At 41.2% G+C, this 18,585-nt stretch overlaps 1 protein-coding gene across 1 annotated transcript in view; it reads left to right on the forward strand.

The window, feature by feature from the left end:
* Positions 1 to 1,839: 1,839 nt before the first annotated feature.
* LOC101345736 (uncharacterized) overlaps positions 1,840 to 18,585 on the forward strand; it is a 20,515-nt gene continuing 3,769 nt past the window's right edge. The window contains exons 1-5 of the mRNA XM_004383932.1: positions 1,840 to 1,857; positions 2,347 to 2,455; positions 6,835 to 7,103; positions 12,426 to 12,507; positions 13,692 to 13,915. Coding sequence (XP_004383989.1) covers positions 1,840 to 1,857; positions 2,347 to 2,455; positions 6,835 to 7,103; positions 12,426 to 12,507; positions 13,692 to 13,915 — 702 coding nt within the window. The remainder of the gene's footprint in view (positions 1,858 to 2,346; positions 2,456 to 6,834; positions 7,104 to 12,425; positions 12,508 to 13,691; positions 13,916 to 18,585) is intronic.

Genomic DNA, 18,585 nt, shown 5'->3' on the forward strand with positions numbered 1-18,585 from the left:
AAATTAAGGAGGCAGGGAGCAGCACAGGATCGCTGCCTGGGCGGAACTCAGAGCCTAGAGGGGAGCACAGACAGGTGTAGGCATGCGCAGCACAGCTACCCATGCAGGGAGAGGTGGGGGCCCTGGAGGACCTGAGTACTTTGTGAGGGTCAGGTGGACCAGGTTGGGGCCAGCAGGGTAAGCTGCTGAAGGAAGGGATGAGTGGTGGATAAGTGTCTTAGTTTCCTAGTTCTGCTATCAGAAATACCACAAGTGGTTGGCTTTAAAGAAGAGAAATTTATTTTCTCACAGCTCAGGTAGCTAGATGTCTGAATTCAGGGTGTCAGCTCTAGGAGAAGGTTCTCTCTGTCCGCTCTAGGGGAAGATCTTTGTCTCCCTCAGCCTGTGTAGGCCTGGCATTCCTTAGTTCCTTGGCAATTCTCAAGTGGCATCTATTTCCCCCTGTCTATGTTGCTTTTTTTTTTTTTGGAAACTCTGGTGGTATAGTGGTTAAGAGCTACAGCTGCTAACCAAAAGGTCAGCAGTTTGAATCCACCAGGCGCTCCTTGGAAACCCTATGGAGGCAGTTCTACTCTGTCCTTTAGGGTTGCTATGAGTAGGGATCAACTCAATGGCAATGGTTTCTTTTTTTTTTTTTTTTTAAATGCTGCTTTTTATATAACTCAAAAGTGATTAGATATAGGATCCATCCTACACTGTTATGACCTCAGCTGATTGACTGATCACATTAGACTGTATTATGGGAGGTAATTACATTGCATTATGTTATATCCACAGCTATAGGGGTTAGAGTTCCTACACACATTTTGGGGGAGACACAATTCAATCCATAACAAGATAGGAATAGAGGATGAGTGGGTGTGGGAAGGTGGCTGGAGGCAGAACTGCGTGTGCAGAGGAGCAGAAAAAAGAGAGCACTGGCGTGAGGGAACCTGAAGTCCTCCAATCAGCCTGGAGGGCAGAGTGCAGGTAAGGCCCAGGGGGATGAGGAGGGCCTGTGAGCTCCCCAAAGGGTGTGCACTATGGCTGAGGCCAGAGGAAAGTCATGGCCAGATGGTCTCTTTGGGAAGGCCACACAGGGTTATAGGGAGACTGAATGAGGAGAGGTAGGGACAGGAGGTGGGGTGGTCACAGAGGCAGGGACGGGGCTGCCCTAAACCAGGTTCCTGAGGGGAAGATGGGACAAGAAAATTAATTCAGGGGAAACCTGCAGGGTCAGCATGGACAACACTTGGTGATTGGATACAGCATTGGGCTGAGAAATGGGGCAAAATTAACACTCCCTGATTTCTGGTTGGACAGCCTGGAACGAGGGATGGAGAAGGGCTTGTTGTTCACTTAGATCAGGAACAAAGGAGAAGAAAAAAAAATTGTAGGTTCATGAAGCTGTGGTGCCCTGGGGCAGGACTTTGAGAAGTGGAATGGGGGTTTGGAAGGGGAGGAAGGCAGGTGCCAATGGAAAAACAGTATGAGAAATGGGCAAAGAAAACCACCTCACCCTCTTCCCAGTTGATCACTCTTGGGCAAGTTCCTCTACCTCTCTGACTCTCAGTCTCCCTACATCTGCAGTGGGATGATGATTCCTTCTTCCTAGGGCTGTTGTGAGTGTTGCAGTTACTATAGGAAAAGTGCTTTCTGGAAACCCTGCTCCTTGAATGTGTCAGCTCACCTCACTGCTGGAAGCTGGGTGGCCCCACAGGAGTCCCATTCTAAGGCTCAGGTCTTGTTAAGATGCTGTTAGTTTGTGTCTGTCAGGTAGTCAGCTCCAAGGCATGGGTGTCCCAAGGTGGATGGGGGCAGAGCCTGAGCAGGAGGAGCTTCATGTAGTCATGAACAGTCATGGGGCAAGAGGACACGGTGAGGAAGTGAGGGTCTATCTACAAAGAGCAGAGACTTTCAAAACTTAACTTGCTGATTGCTCCAGATGGGCCTGTTGCTGCTCACCTCAGTGGAGCTGCTTGTCCCTGCAGACTCCCTTGTCAACGCACTCAGAAGCACGTGCATGTTGCACCTGTACAGGTGTGTCTGAATTCTAACCATGTGTGCTCACATATATACACGTGCACATGCACACGCACATATAACACACATTGATCCTGGACAAACCTCCTCTCCTGCAAGGTTCATTTTCCAGGCTTCGAGTCCTGGTGGCCTCATGGAGGGAGCCTCAAAGAGTGATACGAAGGCTGAGGCTCCCTTGAGGGACAGGAGCTCTCTCCTGCCTGGGTTCTCACTGCCTGATGGACATTAGCAAGAAGGACCCCAGGCTGTCCTGTAGCTCCCCTGCCAGCGTCTCTGAACTTCCCTAAAAGCCTCTCCACACTATCTCTGGTTTTTCTGTTTCAGTTTTGTGAAAAACCTGAGCCTGGAGACCTGATTGAGATTTTTCACATTGGCTACAAGGATTGGGCCATCTACGTGGGAGATGGTTATGTGATCCATCTGGCTCCTCCAAGTAAGGAATGTTCAAAATATACTTTTTTAACGTATTTGTTAATAAGATAATGAGAATAACTGGAAGACAGAGCTGAGCAACGAAGCCTGAATTGGGAGTCAAGTTTTCTCTGAGCAGTGCAATAGCAGGTCATGCTTGCATGTTCACTGTGTCAGCACCAAGGATCTCAGTTGTCTGATGAAGCAGGGAAAGATTCATTCATTCCCACAGTGAGCCAGGCTGCTTCAGCAAGCTGGTCTCTCCCTGTCAAACCTCGGAGAATAATCACTCTGTTCCTGTAGACTCTGATGATGTGATTTAAGGCACCAAATGTTCTCCAGAGGTCAGGGTCTCAGACCTTACATAAGAAGGCTCTCAGTGTTGTTTTTCATAACTGATTTTTCAGAATAAGGTGTCTTGTTTTCGTTAGGTGCCATCAAGTCAGTTCCTACTCATAGCGACCCTAGGTAAAGCAGAACGAAACACTGCCAGGTCCTGCGCCATCCTCACAATTGCTGGTGTTTGAGCCTATATTGCAGCCATTGTGTCAATATATCTCATTGAGAGTCTTCTTTTTCGCCGATCATTTACCTTACCAAGCATGAAGTCCTTCTCCAGGGACTGGTCCCTCCTAATAAAATGTCCAAAGTACCTCAGACAAAGTCTCATCATCTTTGCTTCTAAGGAGCATACTGGCTGTACTTCCTCCAAGACAGATTTGTTCATTCTTCTGGCAGTCCATGGTATATTCAATAATCTTCACCAACATCAGAATTCAAAGGCGTCAATTCTTTTTCTATCTTCCGTTTTCATTGTCCAGCTTTCACATACACATGAGGCAGCTGAAAATACCATGGCTTTGGTCTGGTGCACCGTAGTCCTCAAAGTGACATCTTTGCTTTTGAAGACTTTAAAGAGGTCTTTTGCAGCAGATTTGCCCCATGCAATATGTTGTTTAATTTCTTGACTGCTGCTTCCATGGGCATTGATTGTGGATCCAAGTAAAATGAAATCCTTGACAACTTCAATATTTTCTCCATTTATCATGATGTTGTTTATTGCTCCAGCTGTGAGGACTTTTTTCTTTCTGTTGAGAAGCAATTCATACTGAAGGCTGTGGTCTTTGATCTTCATCAGTAAGTGCTTCAAGTCCTCTTCACTGTCAGCAAGTAAGGTTGTGTCATGTGCGTATCGCAGATTGTTAACGAATCTTCCTCCATTGTTGATGCTTCGTTCTTCATACGGTCCAACTTCTTGGATTATTTGCTCAGCATAGACACTGAATAAGTATGGTGAAAGGATACAACCCTGATACACACCTTTCCTGATCTGAAACCACACAGTTCTCCCTTGATCTGTTTGAATGACTGTCTTTTGATTTATGTACAGGTTTCTAATGAACATAATTAAGTGTTCTGGAATTCCCATTCTTTGCAATGTTATCCATAATTTGTTATGATTCACATGGTTGAATGCCTTTGCATAGTCAACAAAACACAGGTAAACGTCTTTCTGGTATTCTCTGCTTTCAGCCAGGATCCAGCTAACATCAGCAATGATATCCCTCTTTCGATATCCTCTTCTGAATCTGGCTTGAATTTCTGGCATTTCCCTGTTGCTGTACTGCTGCAACCATTTTTAAATTCAGCAAAATTTTACTTGTGTGTGATATTAATGATATTGTTCTATAATTTCCACTTTCTGTTGGATCACCTTTCTTTGGAATGACACAAATGTGGATCTCTTCTAGTCGGTTGGCCAGGTAGCTGTCTTCCAAATTTCTTGCGATAGATGAGTGAGTGCTTCCAGCATTTGTATCCATTTGTTGAAGCACGTCACTTGGTATTCTGTCAGCCTTGTTTATGGCCAATGCCTTCAATGCAGCTTGGACGTCTTCCTTCAATACCAGCAGCTCTTGATCATATGCTACTGTCTTATGCTGGCTTGTCTAGAGAGTAAAACCGGTAAAGCATATAAATACATACATACATATATATATATATATATATTTATGTCAAGGAAATGGCCCATGCAGTTGTAATGGCTGGAACTTCCCAAGTCCGTGGGTCAGGAGAGAGGCTTCTTCTGATTCACGTAGCCATAGGGACTGGCGAATCCAAGATCTGCAGGTCAGAGAGCAGGGCCCTTGCTCACAGACTGCCAAGATCGATGAATCCCAAGATTGGCAGGCAAGGCTGAAGGTAAGCTGATAGCTCAAGTCCCAAGAATCAGAGATCAGATGAACAGGAGCCAACTGCTGGATCCAGTGTGAGCAAAAAGCTCCCGAGTCTGGCTAGAATGTCTACTTATATTCTATGCAGACAACATGCCCAAGGAAACTCCCTTTCAACTGATTGGCTGCTCACAGCAAATCCCATCATGGAGGTGATCACATATCAGATTTCAACATGGAAGTGATCACAACATTATACGACTGCCAAAACACTGAGCATCATGACCCAGCCAAGTTGACACACAATCTCAACCATCACAGCTACCTCCTGAAATGGTTGAACTTTAACCAATTCTTTTTGGTACAGTGACTCTGTGTATCCTTCCATCTTCTCTTGATGTTTCTTGAGTCGTTCAATATTTTTGCCCATAGAATCCTTTAATAGTGTCATTTGAGGCTTGAATTTTTTCTTCAGTTCTTTCAGCTTGAGAAATGCCAAGCATGTTGTTCCCTTTTGTTTTTCCAACTCCAGGTCTTTGCACATTTCATTATAATATTTCACTTTGTCCTCTCAAGCTGCCCTTTGAAATCTGTTCAGCTCTTCTACTTTATCATTTCTTCCATTCACTATAGCTGCTCTACGTTCAAGAGCAAGTTTCAGAGTCTCTTCTGACATCTATAAAGGTCTTAGTACGATGTAATAGATGCTCCTTAACAGAAGTTTTAACAGAAACACGCCCCCAGAACGGCAAATTCTGTTGCAAATGCATAGCATGTACCTGTTCATTACTACTTAACTCATTAATGACAGAAGCAGCAGGATGAGGAAAACAGTCCCAGGAGAATGCGGGAAACGGACGTGTGTAGAGTCAATTAAAGAAAACAACGAATGCTGGAATGAGACCACTAAATCAGATGCAAAACTGTTCATGTCCTACAGCCCAAAGACAGCATAACCTTGATGTTCTTTTCTCCACCAAGCATTTGCACTGCCACAGGACACGACCATTGTCACCACTATCAGAATAAGACGTTTACATTTTATTGGCTTTGTACAAGTCATCATCTACCTTGAGAGAGTTGAAAAAATGTGTGAATGGATGGTAAATAGTGAATCAAGTTCACTTAATCCTGATGATCCTTAGGGGGCTTGTAAGGCAAAGTATGACAGTGAGAACACGCGGTCCTTTTAGTACTTTCCAGAATTTGGATTTTTCTTTTTCTTAAGAAGATGGATATTAAGTGCCAACATCAACCTTCAGATTAGAAAAGTAAACAGATGTAAACAAAAGTCTACTTAATTATTGTGCTCATTAGTTACTGTCCCTCTGAAAAATAACCTGCATGCACTATAGAATGGAATTTGGACTCCATCATTTTATAGCTATTTTTGAGCCTATGGATGTGCTCTGAACTGTGTCACATCATAGGGTTCAAGATAATTATGCATAAGATTTTCAAAGGTTCAGCTCAGTGCAGAGCCTGACCTTGACAGGCTGAAAGAAGCAGTTTCAAACCCTGGCTGTATGATTTCTCACAGCAAAGAGCTTGGGTCTGACACATAATCTCTCTTAAATCTGACACTTAATCTCTTTTAACCCCTCTCTAGCTCTGAAAAAGGGAGATGGTAATATGTACCTCGAAGGAAAGAAAGCTAATTAAATTAGATATTATAGGAAAAATAGCTCCAAAGAGTGGGTAAGCACAGTAGGTATCAATAAAATTGATCCTTTCCTGAATCACACTAATGTATAGAGATGAACAAGTATATTTGGTTGTATTTTTTAACATTATTGTTTATAATGATAAAATTTTTCAACAACCCAAATGCCCAATAATAGGGAATTGGTCAAATAAATCATTTGCATGCGTTTATTGGAAAACTATGTCAGCCACTGGCGATCATGACATTTGTAACACAATAGCTGACACAATGGACTCAAACATAGTAATGATCAGGAAGACAGTGCAGGACCCAGCAACGTTTCATTCTGTTATACATAAAGTCGCCATAAATCAAAGCTGACTCAAAGGCAACTAATAACAACAAAAAATTACTCAAGGCATCTTGTTCAGAAAAAGAATAAGAACAGTGAATCCTTCAGTCACCTTTGTGAAAAGTTAAGCATCCAAAGCTCAATAATTGGTACCTTTTGTTCTTTTTTTCTTTTCTCCTGCCTTCTATCTGCCTGTCCCACTTGCCTTGTGGTCTCTCCCTGACTCCCAGGTGAGTTCCCCAGATTTGGTTCCTCCAAAATGTTCATGTTTCTGAGCCGCAAGGCTGTGGTGGCAAATGATCCCCTAGAGGATGTGGCATGGGGCTGCCTTTACCGGGTCAACAACCACTTGGACCATCAGTACCGACCACGGCCTGTTGATGAAATCATCGGTTCTGCAAAGAAGATGATTGGTGACAAGAAGACTTACAAGGTTTTATTTGAGAACAGTGAGGACTTTGTCACTGATCTGAGATATGGCTGGCCCCGCTGCAAGTTGGTAAGGCCCCCATTGGTGTGATCCTTCTCTCTACTGGTGTTCTTCCTGGGGTGGGAATAGAGGAGGGGGCATGGAAAACTACCAGTGTAGCCTGCACAGTATTTCTCAAATTAATACTACACATCAGTACTATAGTATTAATAGTATTCTCACAGTAGTACTATAGTGTTGTTGATAGCTGTTGTTGAGTCGCCTCCCACCCCAACTCATGGCAACTCCATGCATAATGGAACAGAAAGCTACCTGGTCCTGCAATATCTCCATGGTCACTTGTGGATTTAATCATTGTGATTCATAGTTTTTTCATTGGCTGATTTTCAGAAGCAGATTGTCAGGCCTCTCTTCTTATTCTGTCTTAGTCTGGAAGTTCTGCTGAAACCTGTTCAGCATCATAGCAACATGCAAGCCTCCCCTGACATGTGGCTGTGCACAAGGTGCATTGGTCAGGAATCGAACCAAGGTCTCCTGCGTGGAAGGTGAAAATTCTACCACTGAACCACCAATGCCTCATAATACTACAGTGTTGTTGTTGTTAGGTGCCATTCAGTTAGTTCCGATTCATAGTGACCCCATGTACAACAGAATGAAATAGTCCTGTGCTGTCATGGATTGAATTGTGTCCCCCCAAAAATGTGTGTATCAACTTGGCTAGGTCATGATTCCCAGTATTGTATGATTGTGTAATCTGATGTGATTTCCTTAGGTGTTGTAAACTCTGTCGCTATGATGAGGGTATATGTGATTTCCTTCTGTGTTGTAAACTCTAACGCTAAGATGAGGTTATACTGATGAGGTATACAAGACTGGATAGTGTCTTAAGCCAGTCTGTTCGGAGATATAAAAGAGAGAAGCGAGCAGAGACACATGGGAACCTCATACCACCAAGAAAGCAGTGCCTGGAGCAGAGTGCATCCTTTGGACCTGAGGTTCCTGCGCAGAGAAGCTCCCAGACCAAGGGAAAACTGATGACAAGGACCTTCCTCCAGAGCTGACAGAGACAGAAAGCCTTCTCCTGAAGCTGATGCCCTGAATTTGGACTTGTAGCCTACTGGACTGTGAGAGAATAAACTTCTCTTTGTTAAAGCCATCCATTTGTGGTATTTCTGTTAGAGCAGCACTAGATGACTAAGACATGTGCCATCCTCACAATTGTTATGCTTGAGCCCATTGTTGCAGCCACTATGTCAATTCATCTCATTGAAGGTCTTCTGCTTTTTTGCAGACCCTCTACTTTGCCACTATGATGTCCTTCTCCAGGCACTCGTCCCTCCTGATAACATGTCCAAAGTCTGTGATTTGAAGTCTCACCATCCTCACTTCCAAGGAGCACTCTGGATGTAGTTTTTCCAAGACAGACTTTTTCAATCTTTTGGCAGTCCACAGTATATTCAATATTCTTCACCGACATCATAATTCAAAAGCATCAGTTCTTCATTTGTCTTACTTATTCATTGTCCAGCTTTTGTATGCATATGAGGTAATTGAAAATACCATGGCTTGGGTCAGGTGCACTGTAGTCCTCAAAATGACATCTTTGCTTCTTAACTCTTTAAAGAGGTCTTTTGCAGCAGATTTGCCCAATGCAATACATCGTTTGATTTCTTGACCGCTGCTTCCATGGGTGTTGATTGTGGATCCAAGTAAAATGAAATCCTTGACAACGTCAATCTTTTCTCCATTTGTCATGATGTTGCTTATTGGTCCAGTTGTGCAGATTTTTGTTTTCTTTATGTTGAGGTGTAATCTATACTGAAGGCTGTAGTCTTTGATCTTCAACAGTAAGTGCTTCAAGTACTCCTTGCTTTCAGCAAGCAAGATTGTGTTATCTGTGCATCTCAGTTTGTTAATGAGTCTTCCACCAATCCTGATCCTGTGTTCTTCTTCATATAGTCCAGCTTCTCAGATTATTTGCTCAGCATACAGATTGAATAAGTATGGTGAAAGGAGACAGCCTTGACGCACATCTTTCCTGGTTTAAAACCACACGGTATCCTCTTGTTCTGTTTGAACGAACGTCTCTTTGTCCATGTACAGGTTCTTCGTGAGCACAGTTAAGTGTTCTGGAATTCCCATTCTTTGAAACGTTATCATGTTATCCAAAATTTGTTATGATCCACACAGTTGAATGCCTTTGCATAGTCAGTAAAATACAGGTAAACCCCTGCCTTAGTCATCTAGTACTGCTATAACAGAAATACCACAAGTGGATGGCTTTAACAGGGAAATTTACTCTCTCACAGTCTAGTAGGCTACGAGTCCAAATTCAGGGCATCAGCTCCAGGGGAAGGCTTTCTCTCTTTGTTGGCTCTGGAGGAAAGTCCTTGTCATCAATTTTCCCCTGGTTGAGGAACTTCTCAGCTTCAGGGACCCCGGGTCCAAAGGGTGCGCTCTGCTCCTGTGCTTCTTTCTTGGTGGCATGAGGTCTCCACTCTCTGCTTGCTTCTCTTTCCTTTTATCTCTTGTAAGATAAAAGGTGGAGCAGGCCACACCCCAGGGAAACTCCCTTTACATTTGATAAGGGATGTGACCTGAGCAAGGGTGTTACATCCCATTCTAACCCTCTTTAACATAATCCAATCTTGCCTCATTAACCACAGGCAGAGACCAGGATTTACAACATATAGGAGAATTATACCAATCACAAAATGGAGGACAACCACACAATGCTGGGAATCATGGCCTAAACAAGACACATATTTTTGGGGGACACAATTCAATCCATGACAACATCTTTCTGGTATTCTCTGCTTTCAGCCAAGATTCATCTGACATCAGCAATGATATCCCTTGTTCCACATCCTCTTAATCTGGCTTGAATTTCTGGCATTTCCTTGTCGAACTACTGCTGCAAGCATTTTTGAATTATCTTCAGCAAAATTTTACTTGTGTGTGATATTGATAATATTGTTTGATAATTTCCACATTCTGTTGGATCATCTTTCTTTGGAATGGGCACGGGCATAGATCTCTTCCAGTCAGTTAGCCAGGTAGCTGTCTTCTAAATTTCCTGGCATAGACAAGTGAGTGCTTCTAGCCTTGCATCCATTTGTTGAAGCATGTCAATTGGTATTCCATCAATTCCTGGAGATTTGTTTTTTTGCCAATACGTTCAGTGCAGCTTGGACATCTTTCTTCAGTACCATTGGTTCTTGATCATATGCTACCTCTTGAAATGGTTGAACATCAACCAATTCTTTTTGGTATAGTAACTCTGTGTATTCATCCATCTTTTTTGATGTTTCTTGTGTCATTCAATATTTTCTATAGACTCCTTCAGTATTGCAACTCAAGCCTGGAATATGTTCTTCAGTTCTTTCAGCTTGAGAAAAGTGGAGCGTGTTCTCTTCTGGTTTTCCTCCTCCAGGTCTTTGCACATTTCATTATAATACTTTATTTTGTCTTCTCAAGTTGCCCTTTGAAATCTTCTATGCAGCTCTTTTATTTCATCATTTCTTCTTTTGCTTTAGCTACTCTACATTCAAGAGCAAGTTTCGGAGTCACTTCTGACATCTGTTTTGGTCTTTTCTTCCCTTCCTGTCTTTTAAATGTAATTTTGCTTTTTTCATGTCTGATGTCCTTGATGTCATCCCACAACTTGTCTTTTCTTTGATCATTACTATTCAATGTGTCAAATTTATTCTTGAGATGGTCTCCCAATTCAGGTAGAATATATTCAAGGCTGTATTTTGGTTCTCATGGACTTGTTTTAATTTTCTTCAGCTTCAACTTGTACTTGCATATGGGCAATTGACGGTCTATTCCACAGTCGGCCCCTGTCCTTGTTCTGACTGATGATACTGAGCTTCTCCATTGTCTCTTTCCACAGGTGTAGTTGATTTGACTCCTGTATATTCCATCCAGTAAGGTCTGTGTGTATAGTCATTGTTCATGTTGTTGAAAAAAGGTATTTGCAATGAATAAGTTTTTGGTCTTGCAAAATTCTATCAAGTGATCTCTGGCATCTTTTCTGTCACCAAGTCCATATATTTCAACTACTGATCCTTCTTCTTTGTTTCAGACTTTTGCATTACAATCATCAGTAATTGTCAATGCATCTTGATTGCATGTTTGATCAATTTCAGATTGCAGAAGTTGGTAAAAATGTTTAATTTCTTCATCTTTGGCCTTAATGATTGGTGTGTAAATTTGAATAATAGTCATATTAACTGGTCTGCTTGTAGGTGTATGGATATTATCCTATCACTGATAGCGTTGTACTTCAAGATAGATCTTGAAATGTTCTTTTTGATGATGAATGCGATGCTATTCCTCTTCAATTTGTCATTCCTGGCGTAGTAGACCATATGATTGTGTGATTCAAAATGGCCAGTACCAGTGCATTTCAGTTCACTCATGCCATTTCGTTTTAGATAAATTCCAATTTTCCTAGATTCTTACTTTGTACATTCCACGTTCCAATTATTAATGGATCTTTGCAGCTGTTTCTTCTCATTTTGAGTCATGCCCCATCAGCAAATGAAGATCCCAAAAGCATGATTCCATCCATGTCATTAAGATTGACTCTACTTTGAGGAGGCAGCTCTTCCCAGTCATATTCTGAGTGCCTTCCAACCTGAGGGGCTCATCTTCTGGCATTATATCAGACAATGTTCCGCTGATATTCATAAGGTTTTCTCTGACCAATTTTTTCAGAAGTAGACCATTAAGTCTTTCTTCCTAGTCTGTATTTAGTCTGGAAGCTCCAATGAAACCTGTCCACCATGAATAACATTGCTGGTATTTGAAATACCAGTGGCATAGCTTCCAGCACCACAACAACACACAAGCCACAGTAGTATGACAAAACAACACACTCGTGGTGGAATACTACAATACCAGGCACGTGAAAGCTCATTAAGCCCTGACAACCAGCTTGCCAAGTAGGTCTCATTTCCCCAGTCTGCACGTGAGGACTTGGGCTAGAAGAGTTTAGGTAATTTGTCCAACTTGTCCAATCATAACTAAGTGAACTTAGATCCGTCGCATCCTTGAAAAGCACCTTTTAGTCTGGAAACATTCCAGAGGATTGTCAGCCCAGCATAGTGGGTGGAGGAACCCATTGCTCTAAATTTTATGAATACAGATTGCAACTCTCACACTGCCAATGACCACCTGGGGGACCGTTTTCAATTCACTTCAACCATCTGAGACTCAATTTCTTAATTCAGAAAATTTGGCAAGTGGCCATGTTGGGTCTAGGCTTCTAGAGTTCCTACCAGGTGATGAAGGCAATGAGCGTCTGCTCTGACCTGTAGCTCCCCCTAGCCAGATCACGGGTGTTTCCAAGTCTATCTACACTCTCTCTTTTCTTTTCTGTTGCAGTCATGCCAAGATCCACAACCTGGAGACCTGATTGCAATTTCTCGTGCTGCCTATAAGCACTGGGCCATTTATATGGGAGATGGTAATGTAGTCCATCTGAACAAATCAGGTAAAAAATTAACCATTTTTTTTTTAAATACAAATTTTTAGTTGAGAAATGTGAACAAAATCACAATTAATAGGTCCCTGTGTGGTAAAAATGGTTAGTGCACTCGGCTGCTAACTAAAAGGTTGGCATTTTGTGTCCACCCAGAGTACCTCAGAAAAATGGTCTGGCAATCTACTTCAGAAAAATCAGCCATTAAAAACTCTATGGAGCACAGTTCTACTCTGACACACATGGGGTCGCCATGAGTTGGAATTGACTTGAGAGCAACTAATTTTATTAATTTGTCTGTTTTTTTTTGAAACATAATACTCTGGACCTTTATTCACTAGGGAATGGAATGTGGCATGCATCTGTTAATAGCTGTCTTGTGAACCTTTCTTAAATGCCTAGAACTATGACAGCTGACATGATGCAGGAAAAATATAAAAAACCATTCTGGTTGCCAAAGAGTCTCAAAGTTTCTACACAGTAGTGTGGAAATAGTCGTATATTTGGAGTTGTTGCAAATTCTGGTTCCACAACTTTTGACCATTGGGTATGCTACTTTTCTGTGGCTCAAAGATTGGTTTTGTAAAATGGAGATTGGTTTTTTACCTCAAAGGGATGTGAAGAAGATTGAAAGAGATGATATATGTAAAAGAGCCTTCATGGTCTTGGTCTTGGTAGGTACTCAAGAAACAATTCTCTTCTGAATTGGACAAATGCCCAAAGATGCATAAGACTTAAGGATGTTTGTAATATAACTGTTTATAACAGAGAAAGAATTTAACCTAAATGCCCAGCGATAGGGGATTGGTCAAATAAATTAAGATAACTAGCTGCATATAATGGAATAGCATGGTAGCCATTTCAAGTTATGATGTAGTTCCATGTTTGTTGCTATGGGAACATATTCTAACATATCGTTACATGTTTAGGTAACAAAATCTGTGTGTTGTATAATTGCATTCATGTTAAATTACCATAAAACAAGAGCAAAAGTAAAGAGTAGGAAGGGATAAACACATTCAAAGGTCAACAGTGGAACTTTTTGTTTGTTCTTTTTCCCTTCCTTTCTCACCCTTATACTACTGAGTGCAGTAGCACCCCAAGGAGGGTCTGCTGTGGCCCCAGGTAGGTTTTCCAGGGCTGGCTTCTCCAATATCTTCTTATTTCAGGGATCCAGGTTGTGGTGAAACAGGAGCCTCTGAAGGAAGTGGTGAAGGAAGATGAGTACTGGGTCAGCAACTACTTGGACTGTAAGTACAAACCACGACCTGTTGATGAGATCATCAGTTTGGCGAAGAAGACAATTGGTAAGAAGGTGAAGTACAACCTTCTGTGTTGCAACTGTGAGCACTTTGCCACAGAATTGAGATATGGCAGGCGCCACAGCAAGCAGGTAAGGCCCTTTGGCAATCCCTTTTGGAGTTCTGTTTATAAAGGTGGGTGGAAAGAGGGCAGCTGTTGGAAAACATCAGAAGAGCCCTTGAAACATTTCTTACATTGATAAAAATTTCCAGGCATTGAAAATTGTGCATCTCATTAATATGGTGAATATGAATATAGTGGGCCTGAAAATTAATATGACTTCGTGTGATATGAGAGGGAGAGAACACCAGTCCTGGGCTTTTCTGTGACTCTGAACAATGCACTGTTCTACTTTGCAGGGTAATTGTGCAATGGCATCAGTGGGAATTGTCTCTCTATTGCTTTTTATCCCTTGAAGAAGTTATTCAAAATTCCCAAGCTAGAGGCTACTTCACAGACCACTTGTTTCTCTGTGTGCCTGAATGTCTCTCTTGTTGGCTTTTGGACAGACCATTTGTAACAAGACTGTGAAATTCTTGGAGAATAAAAGAATGAATCTTCATCAAATATCTCCACTACTTGACTGTAAACTCAGGAGTCCCCGAAGGGAAGAAACTACTGTTAAATATCTGTTGGGCACTTCTCACTGCACAACCTTGAAAAAGGCTTCTTAATTAATCTCTGAGCTTTAGCTTCTTCATCTACAATGTCAGGGCAATGTTGTCGACTTCATCATATTTTGCTGAGATTAAATGAGTTGGTGTAAGTAAAATGCCTTAGCACAATCCCTAGTCCATAGCAGATACTCAGTAAATTTGCTCAGTACATTTTACTTCAGCCTTTATTACCTTTACTCTCACAGTAGGCAAGGGACTAAGATTCCTTCTTGTGTAATAAACATCTGGTACATGAACCCAAATCCCTGACAAAAGGATATCTTCTACCGTTCTCCCAGTGTCCTCTTTTGTTCAGCCTTTGTTTTAAAGAACATTCATTTGTAATACAGAGTCTAGGCTTTACCCACCTGTGACTAGGGTCGCTATGAGTTGGAATCTACTCAACGGCAATGGGTTTTGGGACTACTATGTGAAGACACAGTCACAGTCAGACTGCGCCTGGTTTAATTTCTGGAAACTATCCTTCCTCAAAATGGCTTCCAACCATTTTCCTGCATGATTCAAGTGTGGTCTCATAAAAGGCCAGGTCTCCATGTCCTTCAATTCCAGTGTCCTCATCCTGCAGGCTGCCGTGTTGTTGTTTCTGTCACCAGTGACTCTTCCCATTGGATAAAGCCATCCTCCAGAGGGATCACCATGGCTACCACCATTCTAGCCCACAGGAGAGGTGACACCTTCCACTTTTCTCAGTAACTCCAGGATATGAAAGATTGGTCCATTAATCCTCACAACACAGAAAATACCAGGATGCAGGTAATAATAAAAATTTACTGGAAGCTCAGGGTTACCTGAAGCGAAGAACAACAAAGGGAATAACTTACTACTGCTACTCCTAAATGTGGCTATGCACAGAGGCCCAGGCCCACATCAGTTCTTATATTTACAGAGTCCTGAATGGTCCTCCTGCCTTGGTCCTGATCTACCTCCATTTCAAAGGACACAGCTCACCTTTACACAATGGCAGTTCTCTCTAAGATAGATTCTTATCCAGAGTCTAGGCCTCAGTATCAAAAGGCCACACAGAAATGAGGAAGATCTTTCCCATCTAAGGATTACTTCACTGCCACTATTCTTGTCCCAGGATAAATTTGTTTCTAGAACAACTAACAATGCAAATATCTATTCCCTTTGATGGAAACACTGGATCCTTCCCATGCAGATTCTGCATACTCTCCATGATTAGGCCAAAGCTTTCTGAGCTCCATCTATTTCTCCTTTGTAGCACTTAGCTTTTATATATTTATGTTTGTAATTAATATTGATTTTCCCCACTAGAATTGTTATTCCATGCAGCCAGGCACCATGACTTCTTTTCTTCACCATTGTTGTCACAGACTCTACTGTAATGTCCGACGTATAAAGTTTTTCCAACAACAACAAAAATAGATATCATCAAAGAGATAAGAGAAATATAGTCATGAAGTAAGAATAGGAAGTTGTACAAAAGAAACATTCAGAAAATAACATAAGGATTTTTTTGTATTTTTGCTGCAAAATTGACCGTGAATCTGATCAAATCTCTGGATGAAAGGAAGTAAAGGAGACAGATGAATATGTTAAACAACACCCCAGAGAGTAATAAAAAAAATTCAGACTCTGGGAATTTCTATGAGGGAAACGATCAATTTTTTTTTCCAACAAATAAATTGCAAGGAAAAAGAGAGGGAATGTCTTAGTTATCTAATGTTGCTATAACAGAAGTACCACAAGTGGATGGCATTAACAAACAGAAATGTATTTTTCTTACAGTTTAGGAGACTAGAAGTCCAAATTCAGGGTGCCAGTCTCAGGGAAGGCTTTCTGTCTCTGTTGGCTCTGGGGGAAGGTCCTTGTCTCTTCAGCTTCTGTTTCTGGTTCCTTGGAGATCTCTATGTGGGTTGGCATCTATCTTCCCTCATCTCTGCCTGTTTAATCTGCTCCTTTTATTCTTGTAAGAGATTGACTCAAAACACACTCTACACTAATCCTGCATCATTAACATTACAAAGAAAACCCATTCCCAAATGGCATTATAACCACAGGCATAGAGGTTAGGATTTACAACATGTATTTTTGGGGGACACAATTTAATTCATAAGAGGGAGGATGGAATTTATAGATAAAATAAAGACCCAAAGAACATATTTTAAAAAATAATGACATTGAGTCAATCATGTAAAGATAGACAATCCAGCCCCTAAGGCTAATATAGAGTTGGTGGATGAATAGGTAAAATTAGAACTCAATTTAACTTGTGGATATAATGCAAAAATTCTATATAATATCAGTGAATGGAATCCAGCGAGGTATTCATTTAAAAAATACCATAATCAGATAGGCTCTATTTTAGGATTTTTAAGAGAGTTTACTATTAGAAGGCCTATTAATATAATTTACCTCAATAACAGATCAAAGAAGAAATGTACATATGAATATATAATCATATCAATAAATGCTGAAAAGACATTCAATAAAACTTTACTCTCATTTATGGTAAAAAGAATAAAAATCTCTTAGCAAACAAAGAATAGATTAATCATCATATTTAATGGTGAAATCCTAGGAGCATTTTCCTAAAGTCAGGAACAAGTCAAGGATGCCTGCTAACACCTGGTTACTCAGCAGTGTACCAGAGGTCCTAGCTAATACAATGAGAGAGGGAGAGAGAGGGAGAGAGAAAGGGAGAGAGAAAGGGAGAGAAATGAAATTATTATTATTTGCAAATGGTATGCCTATTTGAAGTAATGAAAGAATTCAGTAAGTTTGCTAGAAATAAGCTCAATATGCATAAATCAGGTGCATCTTTGTACCAACATCAATTAATTATAAAATATAATTTAAAAAAAAATAGTGCTATGGATTGAATTGTGTGTTCCAAAAATGTGGGTCAACTTGGCTAAGCCATGATCCCCAGTATTGTGTGGTTGTCTTCCATTTTGTGATCTGATGTATTTATCCTATGTGTTGTAAATCCTAACCTCTATGCCTTCGTGGCACAGTGGTTAAGAGCTTGGCCGCTAACCAAAAGGTCAGCAGTTGGAATCCATCAGCCACTCCTTGGTAAACCTTATGGGGCAGCTCTGCTCTGTTCTATTGTGGTTTATGATGTTAATGAGGAATGATTAGAGGAAGTTATCTTAATGAGGCAGGATTCAATCTATAGGATTAGGTTGTATCTTGAGTCAATCTCTTTTGAGATATAAAAGAGAGAATCAAGCAGAGGGAAGAAGGACCTCATTATCACCAAGCAGGAAGAGCCAGGAGCAGAGCATGTCATTTGGACCTGGAATCCCTGTGCTGAGAAGCTCCTACACTAGGGGAAGATTGATAATAAGGACCTTCCTCCAGAGCCGACAGAGCTAGAAAGCCTTCCCCTGGAGCTGGCACCCTGAATTTGAACTTCTAGCCTCCTAGACTGTGAGATAATAAATTTCTGTTTGTTAAAGTCATCCACTTATGGTATTTATGTCATAGCAGCACCAGATAACTAAGACAGATAGCACTTACAAATAGTGTAAGAGTGTATAAGTTGCCTAAGTATAAATCTAATAAAAATTATCACCTAATTGTCCATCAACAGATGAATGGATAAACAAATTATGGTCCATACACAAAACAGAATACTATACAATGATAGAGAACAATGATGAATCCATAAAACATGTCACAACATGAACGAATCTGGAGGTCATTATGCTGAGTGAATAGGGCAATTACAAAAGGACAAATATCGTATGAGACCATTATTATAAAAACCCAAGAAAAAGTTTACATGCAGAAAAAAACAATCTTTGATGGTTACGAGGGAGGGGAGGGTTAGGGAGGGAAAATCACTAACTAGCTAGTAGACAAGTGTTAACTCTGGTGAAGGGAAATGACTCAAGGCAAAGTCATAGAAGCTTCCTGTTGTTGTTATTTTTAGGTGGCTTTGAGTTAGTTCTGACTCATAGCAACCCTATGTACCACAGAACGAAACACTGCCTGGTCCTGTGCCATGCTCACAATTGTTGTTATGTTTGAGTCCATAGTTGCAGCCACTGTGTCAATCCTTCTCGTTGACGGTCTTCCTCTTTTTTGCTTACCCTTTACTTTACCAAGCATGATG

This window comes from Trichechus manatus, unplaced genomic scaffold, assembly GCF_000243295.1.
Source record: "Trichechus manatus latirostris isolate Lorelei unplaced genomic scaffold, TriManLat1.0 scaffold00113, whole genome shotgun sequence".
Classification (NCBI taxonomy): Eukaryota; Metazoa; Chordata; class Mammalia; order Sirenia; family Trichechidae; genus Trichechus; species Trichechus manatus.